The sequence below is a fragment of the Arachis ipaensis genome, chromosome B2, assembly GCF_059453495.1.
Source record: "Arachis ipaensis isolate K30076 ecotype BB chromosome B2, ASM5945349v1, whole genome shotgun sequence".
NCBI classification, from domain to species: Eukaryota; Viridiplantae; Streptophyta; class Magnoliopsida; order Fabales; family Fabaceae; genus Arachis; species Arachis ipaensis.
Genome location: NC_142437.1, coordinates 16689195 through 16711391, shown reverse-complemented (window position 1 = coordinate 16711391; position 22197 = coordinate 16689195). Strand labels below are relative to the sequence as shown.

At 39.3% G+C, this 22197-nt stretch overlaps 3 protein-coding genes across 3 annotated transcripts; 2 read left to right on the top strand and 1 right to left on the bottom strand.

The window, feature by feature from the left end:
- Window positions 1-13622: 13622 nt before the first annotated feature.
- Window positions 13623-14015, top strand: LOC110269179 (protein FAR1-RELATED SEQUENCE 5-like). Its single transcript, XM_021116860.1, has one exon. It carries the CDS (start codon window positions 13623-13625, stop codon window positions 14013-14015), a length of 393 nt encoding a protein of 130 aa, XP_020972519.1.
- Window positions 14016-14162: 147 nt separating this feature from the next.
- LOC148573140 (protein FAR1-RELATED SEQUENCE 5-like) lies at window positions 14163-14941 on the top strand. Its single transcript, XM_088505686.1, has 2 exons — window positions 14163-14510; window positions 14642-14941. The coding sequence occupies exons 1-2, from the start codon at window positions 14163-14165 to the stop codon at window positions 14939-14941; spliced, it is 648 nt and encodes a 215-aa protein (XP_088361812.1).
- A 2878-nt stretch (window positions 14942-17819) lies between these two features.
- LOC148573139 (uncharacterized) lies at window positions 17820-19367 on the bottom strand. The gene is made up of 8 exons (XM_088505685.1): window positions 19278-19367; window positions 19073-19170; window positions 18889-18973; window positions 18637-18810; window positions 18423-18560; window positions 18210-18334; window positions 18029-18104; window positions 17820-17948 (listed from the first exon to the last, which is right to left on the bottom strand). Exons 1-8 carry the CDS (start codon window positions 19365-19367, stop codon window positions 17820-17822), a joined length of 915 nt encoding a protein of 304 aa, XP_088361811.1.
- Window positions 19368-22197: the final 2830 nt, after the last annotated feature.

The following is a 22197-nucleotide window of genomic DNA, read 5'->3' as shown; positions in this document are numbered from 1 at the left end:
TGGACTTGTATTAAGTTTCGGAAGGATTTTTTTATTATGGGCCTTTTTGTTACGGTTAGCATTGTTGGAATAATGATGGTGTTAGTGATGCAGTTAGGGAAAGAAACTGAAGCTCGTTATAAAAATGGTCCATGGAGGGAGGTTAGTGGAAGGAAAAGAGTTGTTCGTAAAAAATTGAAAACACAAGCGTTTTGTAAACCCCTGGTGCCCTAACGTGACAGGGAGCATCCACCCGTCCAGGCTTGGATGCTGTCATCAACTGTCATCGTGGTTGTTCTCGGTGTGTGTTTTTCGTGTTAAAATGTTTCCTTCAAGATCTGTCACCTCTATAACGATGGTGGCCGGGATCGCAGTCAACAGGCATCGTATCAGAGAGTTTGTTCATCGCTGTAGCAGGAACGCACCTTTTGCCACCGAAGCTCGTCAGTGACGTTAATAACGCGTGAAGGTCGTCGCAGTCTGTCGCTGGTGGTCGTTGAGGTCTCATTGCTTCAAGCGTCAGTTCAGGTAGTCATCTACCTTTGCCGTGTGTAGGTCACTAGTCAGGTGAGCTTCATTCGGCCAAGTTTCTTTTTTTTTTTTTCTTTGCTGCATGTTGATGTTATTTTTGAAAATTTAATTTATTGTTGAAATAATGATTTCTCGTAGTAGAATTCGATAATACTGTTGTGGTTGAAAATTATGATAATTTAATGTTGTTGTTGAAAATTATAATGATTTGTCATTGTCGGTTTGACTTCAATTTGTAGCTAAACATATGACTGAGGAAATGCTTTGTTGTTGGAAAAACCTCACTGCATTGCGTTTGTTGCTTAATGTGATCACTAAATGCTGAGATTGTTGCTGTAAATAATCAATTAGCCAAATCCTTGAATGCTGTAAATGCTTTGTTTGTTATTTCATTAGAATTTAGTAAAGCTCGGAATTTCTCATATGATGGCATTGACTTGTGTTTTGAGATAATCCTGTAAATCTGATTTAGGCATTTTCACCTAAGTAAAATAACCCCATTCTAAGTTTGCCGATTCCCCTAAAGTCATTTTCGAAACCTGAATACCTTTGTTCTAGAAATATATAAATCGTCCCAGGGTCTTGTGGTTTATGTAATATGTTAACCACTGCACTGTAGGACGATTTGTGAATGAATGGCCTTTGAACAGTAACACGTAAATCGTTTGACGGTGGCCAACTTGAGTTGTTTGTTAATGAATCGTTCCAGGGTAGTTTGTTTTACGGTATGTCAAGACTAAACCACAACCGCCTGGCACAATTTACTTTTATCCCCTATCCCTCCACAGGGTCACGATTTATGCTCAATTTGGCACACCCCATCGGTATCCAGCCACCATTTACTCTCAAGTTAATAAAGCTTAAGACCCATAACGATTGATCAAGAATACGAGTCTATAAATACAGGAGAATGGTGTAGGAGTACGTTGATTTTTCAATTTAAAAGGACTGATTTTAAACCGTTAATTTCGTTGAAACTGAACAAACAAAAATAATCATATGAATACAATAATATGGCTACGTTTATTGTTATCAAAATTAATTCAAAATTTAATTTTTATTATATGTATTTAAATTTTAACTTAAAAAATAAAAATATATCTTTCTATAATTTGAATTATTAATTTCATTAGGAAGAACAAATTAAATGAAAAAAAAGTACTAAATTTTAATACATAAATTTAAATTATTTTTTTAAACAATTCAAAGGATATAACTGAAAGAACTGAAGATTGATGGTTTAGAAGTTATAACGAATACTCGTTGTAAGTATAGTTACTAAACCAAGCAATCAACCTTTCTTACAAACGTTTTGGTTGTCACAAGTAACAAACCCCTTAAAAATTGTTAACCGAGTATTCAAACCTCGGGTCGTCTTCTCAAGGAACTGCAATGGAGTATGTTCTTATTATTGGCTATAAAGGTTGTAATCGGGGTTTAGAAGGTGAGAAGCTAGTGATTTAAATGACAAGTAAGTAAATGGCAATTAAAATAAATAAAACTGCAAAGCAAACTTTTGGCAAGGTAAGAGAAATTGGAAGTCCAACTTAATTATCTCTCTCAACAATAATGAAAGTTGAATCTAAATTCCACTTAGTTAACCTTTACTAAAGCAAAGGAAAGTCAAGGGACTAATTAGTTTGACCTTCGAATCCTATTTAATTCCTAAGAAAAAGTTGGGATTATTGAAGTTCAGTTTAATTAGCAAGATGGCGATTATCAGTTATGTTGAGTTTGATAATGTTGAGTTACTGATTTCTTAACCAAGACCAAAAGGGGAAAAAGTAAAATTGTTGGAATAAAAATGTCCTTAGATGGAAAGCAATGGTAACACAAATTAAAGAGAAAGCAATCAATAACTGAAATACCTCAAATAATCATTAATTCAAATCATAACATGGAAAGGGTTCATAAGCCAAATTGGCAACCTTTATAGATACGAATAAAAGCATTAAAGTAAAAGTAGCATAGAAACATAAATTAAAGTAAATACTAAACCTGGATCGAGAGTTACTTTTAAAAACTAAGAGAAGTCCTAAATCCTAATCCTAAGAGAGAGAGGAGAGAACCTCTCTCAAACTAAATCTAAATCATGGAAAGTGAAAATTGGCGAGCTCTCCCTTGAATGGATGCATTCCTATACTTTATAGCCTCTAATCTGTGTGTTCTGTACTTGGATCTGGGCCAAAAGGGCTTCAGAAATCGCTGGAGGCGTATTCTGTGAATTCTGGTACGTGGCCTCTGTCACGCGTCCGCGTGGGTCACGCGGTCGCGTCATTCGGAGCATTTCCTTGCCACGCGGTCGCGTCAGTCACGCGTCCGCGTTATATACATTCTACTTAAGGCGCGCGGTCGCGTCAATCATGCGGCCGCGTCGCTGCTTCTTTGCTTCTGGCACGCGATCGCATCGTCCATGCGATCGCGTGGGTGCCAGTTTCTTCAAAACTCCGTTTCGCACTTTCCTTCCATTCTTGTACGTTTTCTTTTTCATCCTTTAAATCATTCTGCCTTAGGAAATCTTAAACTACTCAACACACTAATCACGGCATCGAATGGAAATAAAGGTAATTAAAATAATTAATTTTAAAGCTTAGGAAACATGTTTTTCACATACATCACATAATAAGGAAGGGAAAGTAAAACCATGCAATTAATATGAATAAATGGGGGAAGGATTGAATAAATCACTCAAACTAAGCACAAAATAACTCATGAAATATGGGTTTATCAACCTCCCCACACTTAAATAATAGCATGTCCTCATGCTAAATCCAAGGTAAAGAATAAGGAGGTTAAAGTGGTGGAATGTTATGCAGTGCAACCTATTCTAAATGCATCTACCTAAATGAGTCATGCAATTCTAATTTATCCACTCATATATAAAGCTTACATATAGTTAATTTAATTCACATTCTCAAGGAGTCATATGCATATATATATATATATATATATATAGCCAACCCTTAAATAATAAAGCACTTCTGCAAAATGATATGGGAAAGAAAAATATTGTACAAACTTGCAAAACAATTTGTAATTTAAGCACAGATATATGTTGATGAGCTATTGAACCCTCACTGGATTTTGTGTTTACCCTCTAGTCACTCAGTGTTTATTGGGTTTATTCACTCTACTTTTCTTTTTATTCTTACTTTCTATAACTTTGTTCTTCATCTAACCAATCAACAATTATAGAGTACAGTCATACCAAAAATCATGAGGTCTTTACTTAAGGTTGTAATGGGGCTAAGGTAAAGGTAAGGATATATGTATAAGGCTAAGTGAGCTAATAAGTGAATCCTTAATTAGACTAAGATCTCACCTAACATATATATTTAGTAAAACAAAACTTCTTTACCTATTTTTCCATATTTTTCCACTTGTTGTTACATGCTCATGCTTCAATTTTTATTTTTATCCCATGTGCATTGCCTTTATTTTGCATTGGGGAATTTTGTATCCCTTTTATTAATTGTTGAAAAATAACTTTTTTTTTAATGCACATGGTGACTTAACTTTGATTTCTCATGAGCATGCTTCCCAAAGTTTCTGAGTCATTTCAACTTTGTCTACCTTTTGTTTCTATCATCCATGTTCCTAATAGGTTTCCCACATTTTAATCTATTCATAATTTTCTATCTTAAGCTAACCAAGGATTCAACTTGGGATTTTTTTTTTCTGCTTAAGGCTAGTAGTGTGGCTAAATAGAATAAAAGGAATTTTAAAGGCTCAAGGGGGCTAACAAGGGTGATGTGAAAGGTAGGTTATTTTGGAGTAAGTGAGCTAAAATCAAATTATGGCCTCAATCATTCTTTTGGTATGTATCTATATTCTATATTCTATAATTGGACATATAGATTAAAGCAAAGTAAAGGACATCAGAATAAAAAGAAGCGAAACACACAGGAATGAAATTATGGTTTGAATGTAACCATACAATTAAGCTCAAGACTCACAGGCTGTGTGTTCTCTAACTCAAGCATCATATATCATTCATATATGTTATGCATGTTTAGTTAAAAATTCCCATTATTCTCATAAAAAAAATTATTTAGGGTAGCCTTTGAAGTTTTAATGTTCCTCCTTGATGAAATGTTGTCAACTTAACTATATGATGTAATGCTATATATACAAGGTTTATGGATTTAAATCTGTTATGTTCAATTTCCTAGCTTACTACCTTTTTATATTTTTCAATTTAAACTATGCTATCTTATGCTAAAAAGGGTAAACTATACTAATTAATCCACTAATAAGTCAGAATTGCAAACTAAACTAAATAGCTAAAATATAAACTAAAAATGCAAAATGCGGAAATAGAGTAAAAATACATAAAAGTAGCAATGTATAAGTACTCAGAAAATAACAGTAAAAAGAAAAATACAGAAAAATATCCAAAATAAAAGAAAAAAGAGATGTAGTGGTTCACCAAGATAAAAGCCAGAGATGGCGACCTCCCCACACTTAAAATGAAGCATCGTCCCTGATGCTCAGTCAAGCCGGGTGTGAAGGGTGTCATCACTGGTAGGGATGGTAGCTGGAGGCTCTGTGGTGGTGGTGGGCTGAGGATTTGGCTGCTGTAGAGGAGGGGCTAACTGGATCGGGATCTCTGGATCTGCAGCCTCAATCTGATGTGGGACCTCCTGATGTGGGGCAGCCTGCTCTGTGCCTACCTGCTGATGGGTCTCTGCCTGGGAATGAGTCTCCTCCTCGTGCTCATTCTCCTCCTCCTCTGATGGCTCTGATGGTGTGTCGGGCTCGGAGGGGATGTCACCACCCTGTCGGATCATCAGCTTTAGATGCGAATAGCGTCGCTGGCTGCGACGCTCCAATCTCTCATACCGGCGCCGGTTATGGCGCTCCATCTGATCAAGCTGTCGGAATAGGCGGTGCACGGGGCGGTATACGGGCTCAGAGGCAGGTGGAGGTGCAGTGGTGGCAGCGGGGGCAGCAGGGGCAGCTGTGGATGAAGAGGGTCCTGCAGACGGTGGGGCTGTCTCATCAGTAGCAGTGAAGGGTGGTGGTCTGTAGCCCAAAGCTAGGAAGTTCCTGCTGTGAGGAATGATCTTCCTGCAGTCCGCCGCTGGTGGTCTCTCGTCGGCATCCTCCCATGGCACGTCAGCTCGACGGCCTAGCTGTGTAACCAGATAAGGAAAAAGGAGGGTGCCTCGGACGTGGACCCTGGCCATATAATGCCGGATAAAGCGTGGTAGATAAAGGTCCTTACCCTCCATCACACACCATAGGAGGGTGATCATAGCAGCTGGGATCTCCGTCTCATAAGTACTCAGCATCACATAGTTGCTCAAGATCTGGTGCCATAACCGAGCCTCATCATTTAAGTACGCCCTCTTGATCCCTCTAGGCATGGTGGTGTCCTGACCCATCTCCCAAGGAACAGTCGGGTCGAGAGCTATCCGTGCCTTCACAGCATCCCAATCAAACCGCATCAGGCTCATGTCCTCCTCAGCCTTTTGATAACCATCGGGCTGATCGGACTTGGCTGGGAGCCGGAGAATGTCCTCTATGGCCTCCTCTGTGACCAGAATCTGCTTTCCTCTCAGGTTCACTGCATCTAGGGTAGTGATGTAGTAATTGCAGTAGAATTCCCTGACCCAAGATGCATTGACCTCTGTCAGTGCTCTCTCCAGAAAGAACCAGCCCCTTTGCTTGATTTGCTCAGTGGTGTACTACTGAAGTGCTTCTGGAATCTTCAGAGTTCTCTCCAGGTATAGGTTCCTAGAGTTTGCAAATGCCGGATACTTCAGCTCACAGTATCGGTTTGCAAATTTTATTGAATCATGTGTAGGGAGCAGCTGGTCAGCTTTTTCCTGCTGTGTAAAGTTCTTCTCCCGCCATGAGGAATCATGCATTAGGTCAATAATGGACTGGGAGGAATCTCCTCTTTTGCGCTTGCCAGTAGCCTTGCCTTTGCCTTTCCTCTGTGAGGCAGACATCCTGAAAGATGGAAAACCAGGATATATAAAAATAGGAAAGCAAGTAGGCATATAGTCAAAGAAAACACAAAGTGGCAAGGGAGAATTAGAATGAGGTAACTGAGTTAAGTAAATGTGCATTAAGGATTGTATAGTAGTTTAAACGTTGGAAAGGAAGAATTTACAATCTAAAATGTATCAGAATTCAAGTTAAATAGACAAATTGTCATTATGCCATGGTTAGAAAGTTAAAGGAAAGTGAAAAATCAGAAAGGAGATTTTAGAAGGTTAGTATGATTAGAATTTGAAAAAAAATAAGTTAGTAAATGAAAATTAGAGAGTCAGTAAAATGTGGGTTAAAGTCAGTGGCATAAAGAAAATATTTCACGTAACAAGGATTCACAGGTATGAATAGAAGTAACTCATAATCGAACAAGGAAAACAGGGTGGTGCTGATTCAAATAGATATAAAGAAAGCAAAAATTGGAATCAGAATATCACAAATGCAGTTTATAAACCAGGAAATCAAAGAGGATAAGAAAGCCTGCCATAGCATTCATGAAATGGTTTGGTTAAAGCAGAGGACAACAGAGTTCAGATTGCCAAACCAAAACATGAATGAGAACAATTTACAAAAAATTTGGGCAGCATTCCGGCTAAAAATGGATTATCCCGGAAAATAAACAACAACAAGGCAGTTCATATGAATTTAAAAACTTGCTGCAGTTACCTATAATTAATATAAACATGAAAATTCAGAGTAACAACCAGCAAATGCAGGAAATCACAGCATATGAACAAGGTCATAATAACAGCAGAATTGCAGATTTGATAAAACAAAAACATGAACAGTGCAAGTAAACAGACCTAAATCCACTAACCACAGCCTAGGCTACCTAACAACCTAAAATCCACTACAACATGCATATCTAACTAGCCTAAACATAAACATAAAACGGAAAAAATAAGAATAATTGTGAACGAATAAAAGGGATTGCGTGTTGCGGAACCTGGAAGGCTGAATAATGAGAGTAGGCAGAAAGGTGGCTGGGTGGTGGTGATGGTAGCGTCCGGTGGTAGGCACGGCGGCTGGCGGTGGTGGGCACGGTGGTGCGGCTGTTCGGCAGGGGGAAGGAGAGAGTGATGGGGGTATGGGAAGGGAGGGGGGAAAGGGTGGTGTTGCTGGTTGAAGGGGGCTGCGGTTGGACGGTGGCGGCAGCGTGTGGTGGCACGGGGGGGGGGGGGGGGGAAACAGTGGCGGAGGAAGATGGAGGAAAAAGAAAGAAGAAGAAAAAAGGGGAAAGGAGGGAGGGGTAGGTGGCGGTGGCGGCTGGGTGGTCGGCGGCTTCCGGGTGGTGGCGCAGAGGTGGCTTGATGGTGGTTGGTGCTTGGAGGAGGAGAGGGGGGGAAGGGTTGGGGGGGCTGCGCGACGGATAGGGTTCGCGTGGCTGGGGGGAGTTATACTTTGAAATCCACGCGGCTGCGTGGGGCACGCGGTCGCGTGGTGGGGGTGAAAACGGAGGTGACGCGATCGCGTGGGTCGCGCGATCGCATGGGAGGGGTAGAAGAGGGGGTGACGCGATCGCGTGGGTCGCGCGATCGCGTCGCTGGAATTTGTGCTAGATGCACGACTCCAACGTCGTTTCAGCGCAACTCTCTGTCTCCTCCTAGGGTGTTGTGCAATCCATGCGATGCGATCGCGTCGCTCACGTGGTCGCGTGGGATTGGTTTTATGCATGTGACGCGATCGCATGGGGCATGCAATCGCGTGGGCTAATTTGTGCAAAACGCACAAGGGCCGCACGATTCCAGCCTAACTTTCTGGACGTTGGATCTTTACGCCTATCTTCAGGGCACGCGGCCGCGTGGGTGACGCGGTTGCGTGGATAGTGTTTTCGCAATATGACGCGATCGCACGGGGAATGCGGTCGCATCGTGCACCCCCTTTTTTTTTATGTATGATAAATGCAGAATGCAATGATTAATATGAGTGCTATGCATGATTCCAGGTTCAATAAAGTAAAATGAAAAGGGAATAAAAATAAAAACAATTAACAAGAAATAAACTGAAAAAGAAGCGACCATACCATGGTGGGTTGTCTCCCACCTAGCACTTTTAGTTAAAGTCATTAAGTTGGACATTGGAGGAGCTTCCTGTTATGGCGGCTTATGTTTAAATTCGTCCAAAAATCTCCACCAGTGCTTGGAATGTCAATAGCCTCCGGGATCCCAAACTAGGCATGTAAAGCTTCTGAACAGCTTCAAACAGATTGTTAGGCTCCCGGGGTGACAAATGTCAGAATAAACTCCAGGATCTCAAGCCTTGCTTTTAAATCCGCCTCCGTCTTGATCTACATGTCTCCATCCAGGCGGTTTAAAGAGTAGAATCTCACCATGGTGACCAAACGTTCTCTGTGATCCATGCAGTTGAGCATGATACCAATCCGTGTACTTCGAGGTGAAGCGTGGAACCTTATTGAACCTTGTGCACCAACTCTGAGTACGAGCCATTTCCCTCTTACTCTTAAAGCCGCAAAGAGCTCTAAGCTAGCCATCTGTTTCAAGCAAACCATATTCAAGTGAATAAGTAAAGTTATAGGTTAAGGATTGTACCCACTTGAAGCTTGTATTAGGTGGTAATGGCCTTGGGGTAGGTGTTTCCGGTGGTTCTGTAAGTTCTACTCCCTTGTGCTCTTCTGTGAATCCCTCCACTTCCTTGCAAGGTTCTACAATTATATCTGTGTCCTGGTCAAAGTCTTCTATGTCTTCCTCATCACTTGAGTCATAGATTGGAGGTTGAGAAAAATCTACCTCCACATCGTCTTCGTATTCACTTGGGAGAGATTCTTCGATCTCAGAAAATTCACTTGCGGATGCAAGTTCATTACTAAGAAAGCCAGACTTGTGACTATCATCATCAAGGGAATTTGTTTCCTGGGTTACTCCGTCTGATTCTTCATAAACGACTTGCCTTGGGGATTGTGCACTATCCTCCTTAGCATCAACTATAACGTCCTTGACGGAGTTCTCCTCAGTTCTGGATTCCCATGGAGGTTCAGCATCTCCTAGATCTTCAACCAACTCTTCTTCTTGTACAATGACAGCTTCTTCTACTTGTTCTAGTACGAATTCATTCTCTGTCTTGTCCACTGGAGTTTTTGGTATCTCCTTTATGCTCCGCTCTTCATTAGACTGTCCACATGGGGCTGTGGCTGATCCTTGTATATTTGAGCGCCTAGAAACCCATTGAATTACTGCTTGCTCCAGTTGTCGAATGGTTGTTTGAAGTTTATTTACTGTTTCCTTTAGGCGGACCTCTGCTTCTCGGGGTGCCGGATTTAGACATGATACATAGGAAAGTGGTGGTGGTTGGGAGTGATTGGATTGGAATCGGGGTAAGGAAGGATCATATGGTGGCGAATGGTGAAGAGAAGCTTGTGAGTGTAGTGGTTCGAGGTTATGTTGAAAGGATGGTCTATAGGCATGGGGTGGGGCTTGTTGGTAGTTACAAGGTTGTCCACCATATCTTTCAGCTGGGTATGCATTGTAGAATGGTCCTTGTCCATGATATCTCGGAGGGTGTTGTTGCCTAAAGGGTTGATTAGATCCTCTTGGCTCCATCCATCCTTGATTGGTCTGACCTTGATGCACATTCCTGCTGTAACTTCTATTTCCTTCAATAAAATTAGAACCAAACTCAAAGCGAGAGGGGTGAGAGTTCATGGTAACTAATGCAAATAAAAATAAAAATAAGCAAATAAACAAGTAAAAGAAAAATATTTACAATAACCAATAATAAGGCACACGTTAGCAGTTCCCTGGCAACGGCGCCATTTTGAAAGAACTGAAGATTGATGGTTTAGAAGTTATAACGAATACTCGTTGTAAGTATAGTTACTAAACCAAGCAATCAACCTTTCTTACAAACGTTTTGGTTGTCACAAGTAACAAACCCCTTAAAAATTGTTAACCGAGTATTCAAACCTCGGGTCGTCTTCTCAAGGAACTGCAAGGGAGTATGTTCTTATTATTGGCTATAAAGGTTGTAATCGGGGTTTAGAAGGTGAGAAGCTAGTGATTTAAATGACAAGTAAGTAAATGGCAATTAAAATAAATAAAACTGCAAAGCAAACTTTTGGCAAGGTAAGAGAAATTGGAAGTCCAACTTAATTATCTCTCTCAACAATAATGAAAGTTGAATCTAAATTCCACTTAGTTAACCTTTACTAAAGCAAAGGAAAGTCAAGGGACTAATTAGTTTGACCTTCGAATCCTATTTAATTCCTAAGAAAAAGTTGGGATTATTGAAGTTCAGTTCAATTAGCAAGATGGCGATTATCAGTTATGTTGAGTTTGATAATGTTGAGTTACTGATTTCTTAACCAAGACCAAAAGGGGAAAAAGTAAAATTGCTGGAATAAAAATGTCCTTAGATGGAAAGCAATGGTAACACAAATTAAAGAGAAAGCAATCAATAACTGAAATACCTCAAATAATCATTAATTCAAATCATAACATGGAAAGGGTTCATAAGCCAAATTGGCAACATTTATAGATACGAATAAAAGCATTAAAGTAAAAGTAGCATAGAAACATAAATTAAAGTAAATACTAAACCTGGATCGAGAGTTACTCTTAAAAACTAAGAGAAGTCCTAAATCCTAGTCCTAAGAGAGAGAGGAGAGAACCTCTCTCAAACTAAATCTAAATCATGGAAAGTGAAAATTGGCGAGCTCTCCCTTGAATGGATGCATTCCTACACTTTATAGCCTCTAATTTGTGTGTTTTTTACTTGGATCTGGGCCAAAAGGGCTTCAGAAATCGCTGGAGGCGTATTCTGTGAATTCTGGTATGTGGCCTCTGTCACGCGTCCGCGTGGGTCACGTGGTCGCGTTATTCGGAGCATTTTCTTGCCACGCGGTCGCGTCAGTCACGCGTCTGCGTCATATACGTTCTGCTTAAGGCACGCGGTCGCGTCAGTCATGCGGCCGCGTCGCTGCTTCTTTGCTTCTGGCATGCGATCGCGTCGTCCATGCGATCGCGTGGGTGCCAGTTTCTTCAAAACTCCGTTTCGCACTTTCCTTCCATTCTTGTACGTTCCCTTTTTCATCCTTTAAATCATTCTGCCTTAGAAAATCTGAAACTACTCAACACACTAATCACGGCATCGAATGGAAATAAAGGTAATTAAAATAATTAATTTTAAAGCTTAGGAAACATGTTTTTCACATACATCACATAATAAGGAAGGGAAAGTAAAACCATGCAATTAATATGAATAAATGGGTGAAGGATTGAATAAATCACTCAAACTAAGCACAAAATAACTCATGAAATATGGATTTATCAATAACTTATGAGTACTGTTTTTTTATTTAATTTAGTATTCCTAATGAAATCCAGAAATTGAAATAAAAAGATGTATTTTTAATTTTTAAGTTAAAATTTAAATAGTAATAATTTAAATTAAAATTGATATCAGTAAACGTAGTCATGTTATTGTATTCATATGATTGATTTTGATGACAAGGAGTTATAGTTCAACTGGCATAGTTTCTCAATAGTCGCTTAAGAGGTTGGGAGTTCAGTAATTATTACTTGAAAAATGAACCTACCCGCATTAACTGCTAAAAAAATTATGAATAATGGTGCTCTTATAATTTTAAGCTTTATAAATTTAAATATGGCATGTGTCAACAAAAGATATACATGTATATAATGCTTCAGGGGATAAGGTTTTGAGACGGTGAATGTGAGTGTTGTGACTGTGTACGTCAAATTTGTTATGTCCGTAATTCATGGTTCTGTGTAATTACTTTTGCGTCTCGCAATGAATAATGGCAGCAACTAGCAAGTTTGGTGAGGAGCCGTGTATGTAGAATGAGCTTCTTGAGGATGACTGGATGGATGGCAATGTTTGTGTTCCGAATCAACAAGTATGATGCGTATACCTTGCGATTCTTATGTATAGGGTGCGAGTTGATTTAAAGTAGAGGGGTATGTGCTTTTACATTTGTTGTTGTAGTTATTAGAGATTGTTAAGCATGTCGTGTTTGCAATTTGTTAAATGAGTTTGGGTGGACTGATAATGGAGTTGGTAGTAGGTATTAGGATTCCGTTGTTATTACTTTTATTTGTTGTGCTGAGGATAATGGCCCGGATTTGATATGTAAAAGAAAAGAACTATTGGTGTTTTTATGTTAAGTAGGGCGGGATGAAATTTTAACAAGCTGGAAAATTTTAACAAAATTGAAGATAGTATATTTTTAAAAACATTTGCAATTCCGTTGAGTATTTATGTTTTTCCCGACATTACGAGATATATATTCATTTTTGTATGAGAATATTTAGTTTATCTATTTTTTAAGTTTTTGAATCACAGAAATATATTTTACTTGCATTTATTAAAACGAGCATCCAAAAGAATAGACGTTATTAGAGAATTGGAGAAAATATTTTTCATTGGCCATACATTAAAGTTAAAGTGTAACGTGTATGATAAGTTGTAACATAAAAATGTAAACTTAATCAAATTAATAATGAACATAAACGTAGTCAGTGGAAGTATATAGTTGAAGTTGATATCGTTGAATTAATCACCATATTATTAACACTATTAATACATGAAATTCGATTATATAATTTAAAAAATAATTTAACCTTCAAGATTTTCATGTTATTTACTTTTAATATGCCCTGATATGTTATTTATTTTGGTTGTTTTAATTAGGGTAAATGTTGGGAAATGAATGAGCTACAATTGCAGGATAAGAATGTATTCTAGATCAGGCCAGCTGATAATGAAAGTTTTTTGTTTTATTCGTTCAGGAGACAATGTTTGATACCGTAGTCGAGGCAGATGCCGACTTATCTGATTGGGAAGGTAGGGGGCTTCTTTGTTGCCCAATTTTTTGGGTTTGGATGGGTTGCAAGCCGAATATGTCCTTGAAATGGAGTTTTCTACACCTGAAGAGGCAAGCGATTTCTATAACAACTACAGCCGACTAAAGGGCTTTGCATCACGACGAGGTAAGACGATTAGAAACACTGCCGGTGAAATTGTGAGGTACACATTTGTTTGATACCGGCAAGAATTTTGAGAGAAAAAAATGGTTGGAAAAGGTTGATCGCATAAGAGAACATAAGGTAGTTACTCGATGCGGATGTCTTGCCGAGATGAGGATTAAGAGGAAAGACGGTAGCGGGAAGTGGTATATGTCGCGTTTTGTTGAAGAGCATAATCGCGAACTGGCGTTTGGGAAGCTTGTGGATTATCTACGGTCACACAAGAAGATATCTGAGGTAGAAGTTGCTCAGCTAACAAGCATGAAGGAGATTGGGATTATCATTCCGAAGATTTATAAGTCATTTGCAGCACAACTAGGGGGTTTTAACCTGGTTACATTTACGAAGCAAGATATGTATAACGAGGTGCGAAAGCAGAGAAGGCTCCAAGGTGGAGACGTAAATGCAGCTATAAGGTACCTGGAAGGTTTGGCACGTATGGATGGGAAACTGTTTTGGAGGTACAAGGTTGGGGCAGGGCAACACCTATGCAACTTGTTTTAGAGCGACAGTTGTTTTCAGGAAGATTATTTGTTGTTCGGCAACGTCCTAGCATTCGATGCAACGTACGGCCGTAACAAGCATAACCTACCTGTTGTTGTCTTCTCTGGAGTAAACCACCACAACTAGACATACGTTTTTGGTACAACGATGGTTTTCTGCGAGTCACATGAGTCTTACATTTGGGTTCTTGAGCAGTTTTTGGAATGCATGCAAGGAAAGGCACTACAGTTTGTTATCACCGATGGGGACCCAGCCATGCAGATAGCGATTCAGTTCGTTTTTCCTGATGCGCATCATAGGTTATGCGCTTGGCATCTTCTGAGAAACGCAACGTCTAACATATGCGACCCAAGTTTCACACAACTCTTTAAACACTGCATGTTGGTTGATATGGAAACCGATGAGTTTGAAGCGCATTGGGAGAACATGATCAACGAGTGTGATGTTAGCAACGTTGACTGGGTGAAGGACTTGTACAGTAAAAAGTACGCATGGGTAACAGCTTACATCCAAGGTAGATTTTTTGCCGGGGTGCGGACTACTTCCAGGTGCGGTCACTACACACCAAACTCGGTCGGTTTGTTGAGAGCCGGTATGGTGTATTGGAATTTGTTACAAATTTTCAGAGGTGTGTCGATTTTCTTCGCGACAATGAGGACGAGCTTGAATTTTGCTCTTGGTATGGTACATCTGTATTACAGACCGAGTTTGTTAAGTTGGAAAAGTCGGCGTGGACAAAGTTCACTCGCGAAATGTTTGCTAGATTTAGGGAAAGCTTGAAACGGTGCGTATGTGTTAGAATATGCGAAATCAATGACACAGTGCACCCGCATGTGTATACTATCCAAAAGTATCGGAGGCCTGAGATGACTTGGCAGGTTTATAGGGAGCCTACTTCTAACATATTTAGTTACACGTGCATGTGAATGGAGTCGTTCGGTATTCCATGTGTGCACATCGTGGCCGTGTGTGTCAGGCTAGACTTAGGAGAAATTCCTGAAAGCCTAGTTCTGTGCAGGTGGTCAAAGACAGCTAAAATGGAGATCGAAAATGAAAACATTAACCACCACACTACTGACCAAAACGTGACCTATAGAACAAGGTTGGGTGCGTTTTCGCAGCTATGCAAGCAGTTAGGCAAGGTGGCTTGCATGAGTGATGAGGACTTCAAGCTTTACTCAAAGAAGGTTTTATCCGATGCTGTTTTCCTTGAAATCAAGTATGGCCTTCGACCAGCAAACAATATTTTCACACCGACAATAGATAATAGAGTCAAAGACCCAATTCATGTTAAAACAAAAGGCACAGGCCGGTGCAGTCAAGCTGGGCGTTCTGCTGCGAAGACCAAAAGAAAGTGCAGTACATGTGGGAAGCTCGGGCATCGGAGGACTCGCTGTCCTAACGGAGATACACCACTTGCAAAAACAAATGAGAAAGCCCCTATATGGGGGCATAAACGCAAGCGATCAAAAGGTTATTTTCTAAGTTAAACCTTCAATCATTACATATTACGCAACTTAGTACACTTAAACTGAAGCTTTGGTGTTAAATATACTTCGCCAATTAAGTCTATGATATCAAGTTTCATGAAATACATCACTTATTATTTCAAATTGTTTGTTTTGACCCTGTATTCTCGTGTTCAGAGTAGAAATCTCTATTTTTTTAAATGTACTTCGCAATGCATGTTATTGGTAGTCAAACACCTAAAAATTGAGACTCGACTTGTACTAGTGGGAAGAACTGAAGTTCAAGTACTGAACTTAAATTTTTTGGGCCATGATAGTTTCTATGCTTCATTTTTACTTTCGATATGTTGGTTAGTACTGAACCTGAGTTATTGTGTGTGATAACATCATGTTACATGTTGCAGATGCCGTATTTCTATCGTTTTCCAAATGATGGAAAATAGATAGTGACATCAGAACTCATAGGTGAGGGATGTTTCAGTTTGACATGGGAATCTGTGTGATACTTTCACAACAAAATCTACAATCTATTATTGCATTATTTGCGTTGGTTCTTTCATTCATTTAGGGGTTTGGCATTTTCACTTTATATTGCATCTTTTGTACCTATCACTGAATCACTAATTTTCTCAAGGTTACGTTTAGGGCTATGTGTGTTTAATTTTTTGGTTCGATAATGTGTTTATGGTCTATTGAATTTTCCTTTGTTACTGTACCTGAAATTAAAAGATATAGTATTTGTTTTTCTACATATGTCATTTCTTTTACTCTATTGAAGAACCCATGCTTTTTTCACTTTCAAATCAAATTTCAAGGTAGACTTCATCTTTGCCTAATGCAGACAGGAGAGTAATGGTTTATTGAATGATGTAAAATTGTACTGGACGTAGTGGTTAGTTAATTTTTCAAGTTGTTATGTTTTCTTCCATTCGATTCCATTCCATGCATCCTCTGCGGTTTTGCTAATTGTATGCTGTTGTCGATACAGGGACAAAAAGGTGGCCAGGTGTTACTCAATGGTCAAAATTCGTCTCAGCCAACTACCCAATTTCCTAAACAATTTTCTCTTGTAGACCCGTGATAGTCATCTTGCTGTGTGCGGTGCCTTGGTTCCATCCAAATTCGGGCCATTTATGCTGCTAAGATTATATGCTTCTGTAAACTGTTATCATGTATTGAACAACTTGTAATTCAGTAGTAATGTATCCCGTACAAGGATTTTGTTGTTAATGACATGTGAAATGAAATTTCTGTTGGTTTCCTGTAGCCAACCATGTTCAGAATGTGCATCCCTTCCGTTGTTTGTTAAAGCCTTCACACAACATTGTGGATGAAAATTTTCGTTGCAGATAAGAGGCATCACATGCATCGTTGCATGTTTCTCCGTGAATTCTGAGGGTAAATTCTGAGGGTGGGGGAAGGTTTTTCTTGATTCAATGTTTGTGCCACCTACTAGACAGGGTCTTATGTATTGGAATTTGGCAATAGCACTCTATGAAATTGCATTTTCTTTATAATTGGCGACATTAGACAGTTCTATTTTCTTTTTCAATTGATGAGTGTGCCTTAAAAATTTGGTATCGTAAAGAGTGATTGTCATTTTCTTGGCCGCAAAGGTAAGAATTATTTTGGAGGATACGGTTCCCTTTAGAGGCTTCAGGTTATTAGTTAATGATGTCGTCGACTTCAAATCTTATCCACCATTTCGCATAATGTGCTACGCCGTCAACTTAGCATGATTCATTCTCTCCGCTGTATAAGAATATCTTTTTTCATATGCTTTTTTATTAGTTCATTATTAACTCTGAGATGACAACGGATCCAAAAGCATTAAAACCACTGAGTAATTAACAAGCTAAATTCAAAAATAAAATATCGATATCCATTCACTAATTAACTTGAAAGGGTACACCAACTTTTGCAAGCAACATACAGCGACTTCTACTAAGTACCAATTCCATGATTGGATAAATAATTAAATACTACTAAGAACCAATTCCATGATTGGATAAAGACATGTCATCCAGTACACACAAAATGCCACAACGTCCTAACCTATTTACTATTGGCCATATCCCCATTTAATTTAAAGTAGTGGTAAGTGGGGAGTGTGGAAGTTGTGCTCTAGGCTGTCGACAGGACTACTAGTTTCCACACACAAAAGTATCCATCCTACTGAAATGAAGTTAATCGTACCCTATATCGACTACAAAAAATAAACCATGATACTACTAAAGGATTTCAACGACATCAAGGGGTGTTGGCATGATAATCAAATATAGCCTATATCAGTATGCTCTACACTTGTGTCGCTGGCCTACTTGTTTATGGAGAATCACTCCTTAGTGCGAACAAGCTTCTTCCAAGCAGCCTCTGCCTTGGAATCCACTGTAGCCCTCACCTCGTTGCATTCTAAAAGAACAATTTTCGTTGCCGTCTTCATCTTCAACTTCAATCGGTCCATCTTGCAGTCATCAAAGAACAATCATGAGAAGACGATGCTTGCATTTATGAGACAAAAATAAATTATTTTGCATGACAAACCTGCCACGGAAGATTAGCTAGTGTGAATTTGCCCTCCATTTGGAGCCAGTTCAACATCCATAGATATGAATCATTACTGTGTAACAACAATAGAATGAAGAATTCTTGAAGGAGGAAACAGCCCAATAACTAATCCATTCTTTAAGTGAACTACATTACTCAATGTGAATCCTAAATTTACCACTCCGGGTGGCAGGGGACTCCTTCAGGGTACTGAATCGGTCCCCATGTCGTTAGATCAGTAGAAACATGTGTAAAATTCTTCAGGTTCGTATCCAGCTTGAAAATATGGGTTAGCATCAGGAGCTGCACGTGGTCATGAATACAGTCACCACAGTGTCAAGAGAAGTCTTTCATGTAATCAAAATCCTAAATCAATTTTCCGACTACTCACAATAGTTTGCATGTTGCGTTCCCTCCGCTCCTTATGCTCAGGTGCTCTTGTTACATCTAAGCAGTACACGGCGGCATGCTTGACGTCCACAACCATTAGGTACCATGTGTATGTTGGTTCGCATACTAGCACAAAAACCTGTAACGACAACCAGGTCATTGTACTTTTAAAATGGGTTGTCAACATAACACAGAAGGAGAGTTCAGTTCCTAACATGTTCAAGCCTCCTTGTTGCCGGCATCCATCTGTTCAGGTATCTTTTCATTATAACTTCAAATGGCCTAAGAGCAAGAACGTCATCGGTAAACAAGGAAGATGTGTACCACACACGAGGAGGCACAATGCAACAGGCTCTCATGGAAGCATTCATGAACATGATGTTCATGATCTATTGATGTAATAAAAAAATCGTCAGGAGTTTGTCGCAGTAAATTATTGGGTTACTAAGGGATTCGAGTTAACTGACATCGACATTCAGCATGTAAACCGGTGACATAGAGTGGAATCCTGCTCTGGGGACTTCCAATGTCGAGAATTTGAACAACACTTCCCTGGTTGTTAACAAAAACAATAACATGTGTTATCGAAGTTTCCATGGAGAAACAAATCGAGTAGGCTTAAAATAACAACAAGGAGATAAGTGTGCTTACAAATATTGATCATTCTTTCCGTAAATATAAGTAGCCATTTTGCATTCATCATATGTCAGGTCCATGTGCACCGTTGGCCTAAAAACCATTTGGAACCCCTAATGAAGGAAAAAAAATTATGCTTGCACATTAGTCAATATATAGTTATAACAAATTTGCGTTATCATGATGACTACGTTAAGCACACAGTGTTTAAATGACTTGCCAGTGGAATTAACAAAACGGGAGAATTCATTATGTTCAACATCCCATACGATTTGAATCCAGTCCCACCATGCATAGAAGGAGTACGCATGCTGGCTTGGGTTGTGTTTACAGCGGTTGTGGGCTGGCTACTGAAGTGCTTTTATGCTGTGTGCGTAGGCTTCGACTCAATCGGTTCCAACTTCGGGATCTTCAGTGGACTGTTGCACTTCTCGGGTAAGGAGAATAACTCACACACTTTAGTTGTGCACTCAAACTGAGACAGGTTGGGAAGATCCATGAAAACCTGCACAAATTAGCATTGTGAGTTACTCATTTATTTCAATGCCAAAGCTAACCATTGAATAAATTCCAGGTGGAAAGGGTAAACATTTTCACAAGCTACGGCAGCAGATTCATGTGTAATGGCACTAGATATGCAGTTCCTTTTTGGCACTCCGAAGCACGAATAATGTGAAAGAGACCCCTTTTGGAATCTTGACCGGGCCTTGCCTTGTGTTGGACGAGGAGTTGACAGTGCCTCGTCTATGATGACGTCATCGTCATAACCAGGAGAATTCGCCACAATGATATCTAGCGATGAATTTATATTCGTCAAGCGACTCGCTTCCCTTTGTCTACCGACTTCTGGACTTCGGTATGTGACCCAAATGCATTGTTTACTGCAGTTCTTGTTTTATTGTGTGCTGATAATTCCGTCTCCGCGATGGTGGCACCTTGCACAGCCACCATCCCTACTGCCGTGCATGATATAGTGGCCAACGCAGTCGGACTCCCTCTCTGGTTAGTTAGCAAGGATTGGATCTCTGTTATTGACTTTTTCGTCTGGAACATTGGCTGCTCCAGTGCTGAAATGCGTTCTCCCAAAGCTACTGTCCTAGCATTGATCTTCTGTGGAGTTGGTGAAAACAGAAATTGACCATAAGTAATGAACCCGAGTCCAGCATGTGGGTCACACACGAAAGTTCACCGTATCCGGTACAAAAGATACTGCCTTTGTTCTAAGCCGAGGCACATGTCATGTGTGTGTTGTATGAAAAATAATTAACATGCCATGTTTAACGCATTTCTAATTGGATAACCAGAAACGGAATTAAAACGAACCTCAAGCAGCTTAACTGTGAGCACTAGTAAGTCGTCCTATGGGACCTTCGAATCATCCATGACGTTCTCACCCAGCCTGGCTGGAGCGCTCTGTTGTATGACCAACATTTCGAAACATAGTGTATACCGTCAAAGAAAAAAAATGCATACTAGGGAAATAAACAGGGAAAAAGTTTGCAACAAAGACCATAAACCAGTTTCCGAAAAGGATAGGCATACCACATTCATTGTTAACTCCAAATTAAGATCGGTTGTTCCGTCATCAACTGCGACGCTTTTACCAGAACCCAATTCCAGGGATGGTACGACACTAGAACAAAACAAAGTTGCTTAGTCCGTGATAGGAGTCGCGTTAACGAAGACAACAGGAGTATTGTCACAATGAATTGGGGGAACGACGATAAAAAAAGTTCAGCAACAAAATAATGCCATCTAAATAAGACAAACAGAGAGATACGTACACATCGTTTGAATCAGGATCCTGCGAGTCGTTCATATCACGCCGAAGGTCATCCATTCCCGCCATTGTGTTTTTCGCGAAGATCTACCATTTCCAACTGAAAATAGTAGAATGGTAAGCTTGCTTTCAGACTGGGTGTATTCCACTACTTCACCTACGAATTGCTTTTATAGAAATCCATTCACTCATATGTGAGTGAATCTGACCATTGATTTGACCAGTTTGGGTTGGCCCACATGCTTCTCGGTAAAAATACGAACCTTCATATAAGTAATAATAGAACATGGTTGCCATGTCACTGAAGAATACATGTCCACTTTAGTGTAACTAAATGGCTTCGTTAACTAAGTAAGATCAGGCCAAATGAAATCTATTCACCCCTAGCCTAACGATTGTCCGTGAGAATTATAAATACGATAATCTTCAACATAATCGTTGCCGCTATACCTCAAGCAATCGTTGTTTCCCATCTTGATTGGGTTTGCTCAGTTGTCACAAACCCCTTCTGAGATAGTTACGTGTGGCTGTCTTCTCCTACTATATAATCGTAGACCCTAGTGCTGAGCAACCCACTCCCTATACCCTATTTGGAAAACACACCTAATTTCTACTAAAGGACTCCTTATATTCCTTGATTTTGAAAATTCAAGTAACACCTACACTAAAAACTAGTGGGCCCATTTTTTTTATGTAACTGTTCGGGAAGCCTTGTTAGATACACGTGGCTTAAGGACACTACTAGACCTTTAGTAAATTACTACAATTTACCAATTGCATGCCAAATTAATTAACCAAAACAAAATAAACTAGGTAAGATCGGTGGACCAACAATTGCATGCTACACTGTGAATGTTCTTTTCCTGTTGTAACCAAACAAAAATGATATTAACATTAGTACATTAGAGATGGATGCAGTACATATTGCATGGAGAATTATAAGTGAATTATCTATTAAGAAGTATGTTCAATATTTTTAAGCTATATTATGTATTAGATTTTCATGAAAATTATATTTGGTTCCACCTTTAATATATTATGAATAACTATATCAACAAAAGCAAAGAAACAAGAAATTTAAAAATAATGAGAAAAAATTAATGCAAAACACATTCATTCAAGATTTTACACATATGTTTCACATTTATCAGTAATTTTTTTTCATTTATTTGTCTTTGTTTTAAGTATTTAAAATAATTCATTGAAAATCGTAATAATGTGTTATAAAAATATTTATAAACCAATACGTCCATGCTATTTCTGAAAATACTATTATATAAGAAGGAACTATAGTATCCATTATAACTTATAAGAGAGGCAAATACGATTGTCTTTTTCGTTCATGTATATTTATTAAAGA

Coding starts and splice junctions, on each gene's coding strand:
- LOC110269179 (XM_021116860.1), top strand. CDS start 13,623: ATGAGGATTAAGAGGAAAGACGGTAGCGGGAAGTGGTATATGTCGCGT.
- LOC148573140 (XM_088505686.1), top strand. CDS start 14,163: ATGGTTTTCTGCGAGTCACATGAGTCTTACATTTGGGTTCTTGAGCAG. Junction 14,511..14,641: donor ACAGTAAAAAGTACGCATGG/GTAACAGCTTAC, acceptor ACAAATTTTCAG/AGGTGTGTCGATTTTCTTCG.
- LOC148573139 (XM_088505685.1), bottom strand. CDS start 19,367: ATGCGTACTCCTTCTATGCATGGTGGGACTGGATTCAAATCGTATGGG. Junction 19,171..19,277: donor CCGTTTTGTTAATTCCACTG/GCAAGTCATTTA, acceptor TTCCTTCATTAG/GGGTTCCAAATGGTTTTTAG. Junction 18,335..18,422: donor AACGCAACATGCAAACTATT/GTGAGTAGTCGG, acceptor GACCACGTGCAG/CTCCTGATGCTAACCCATAT.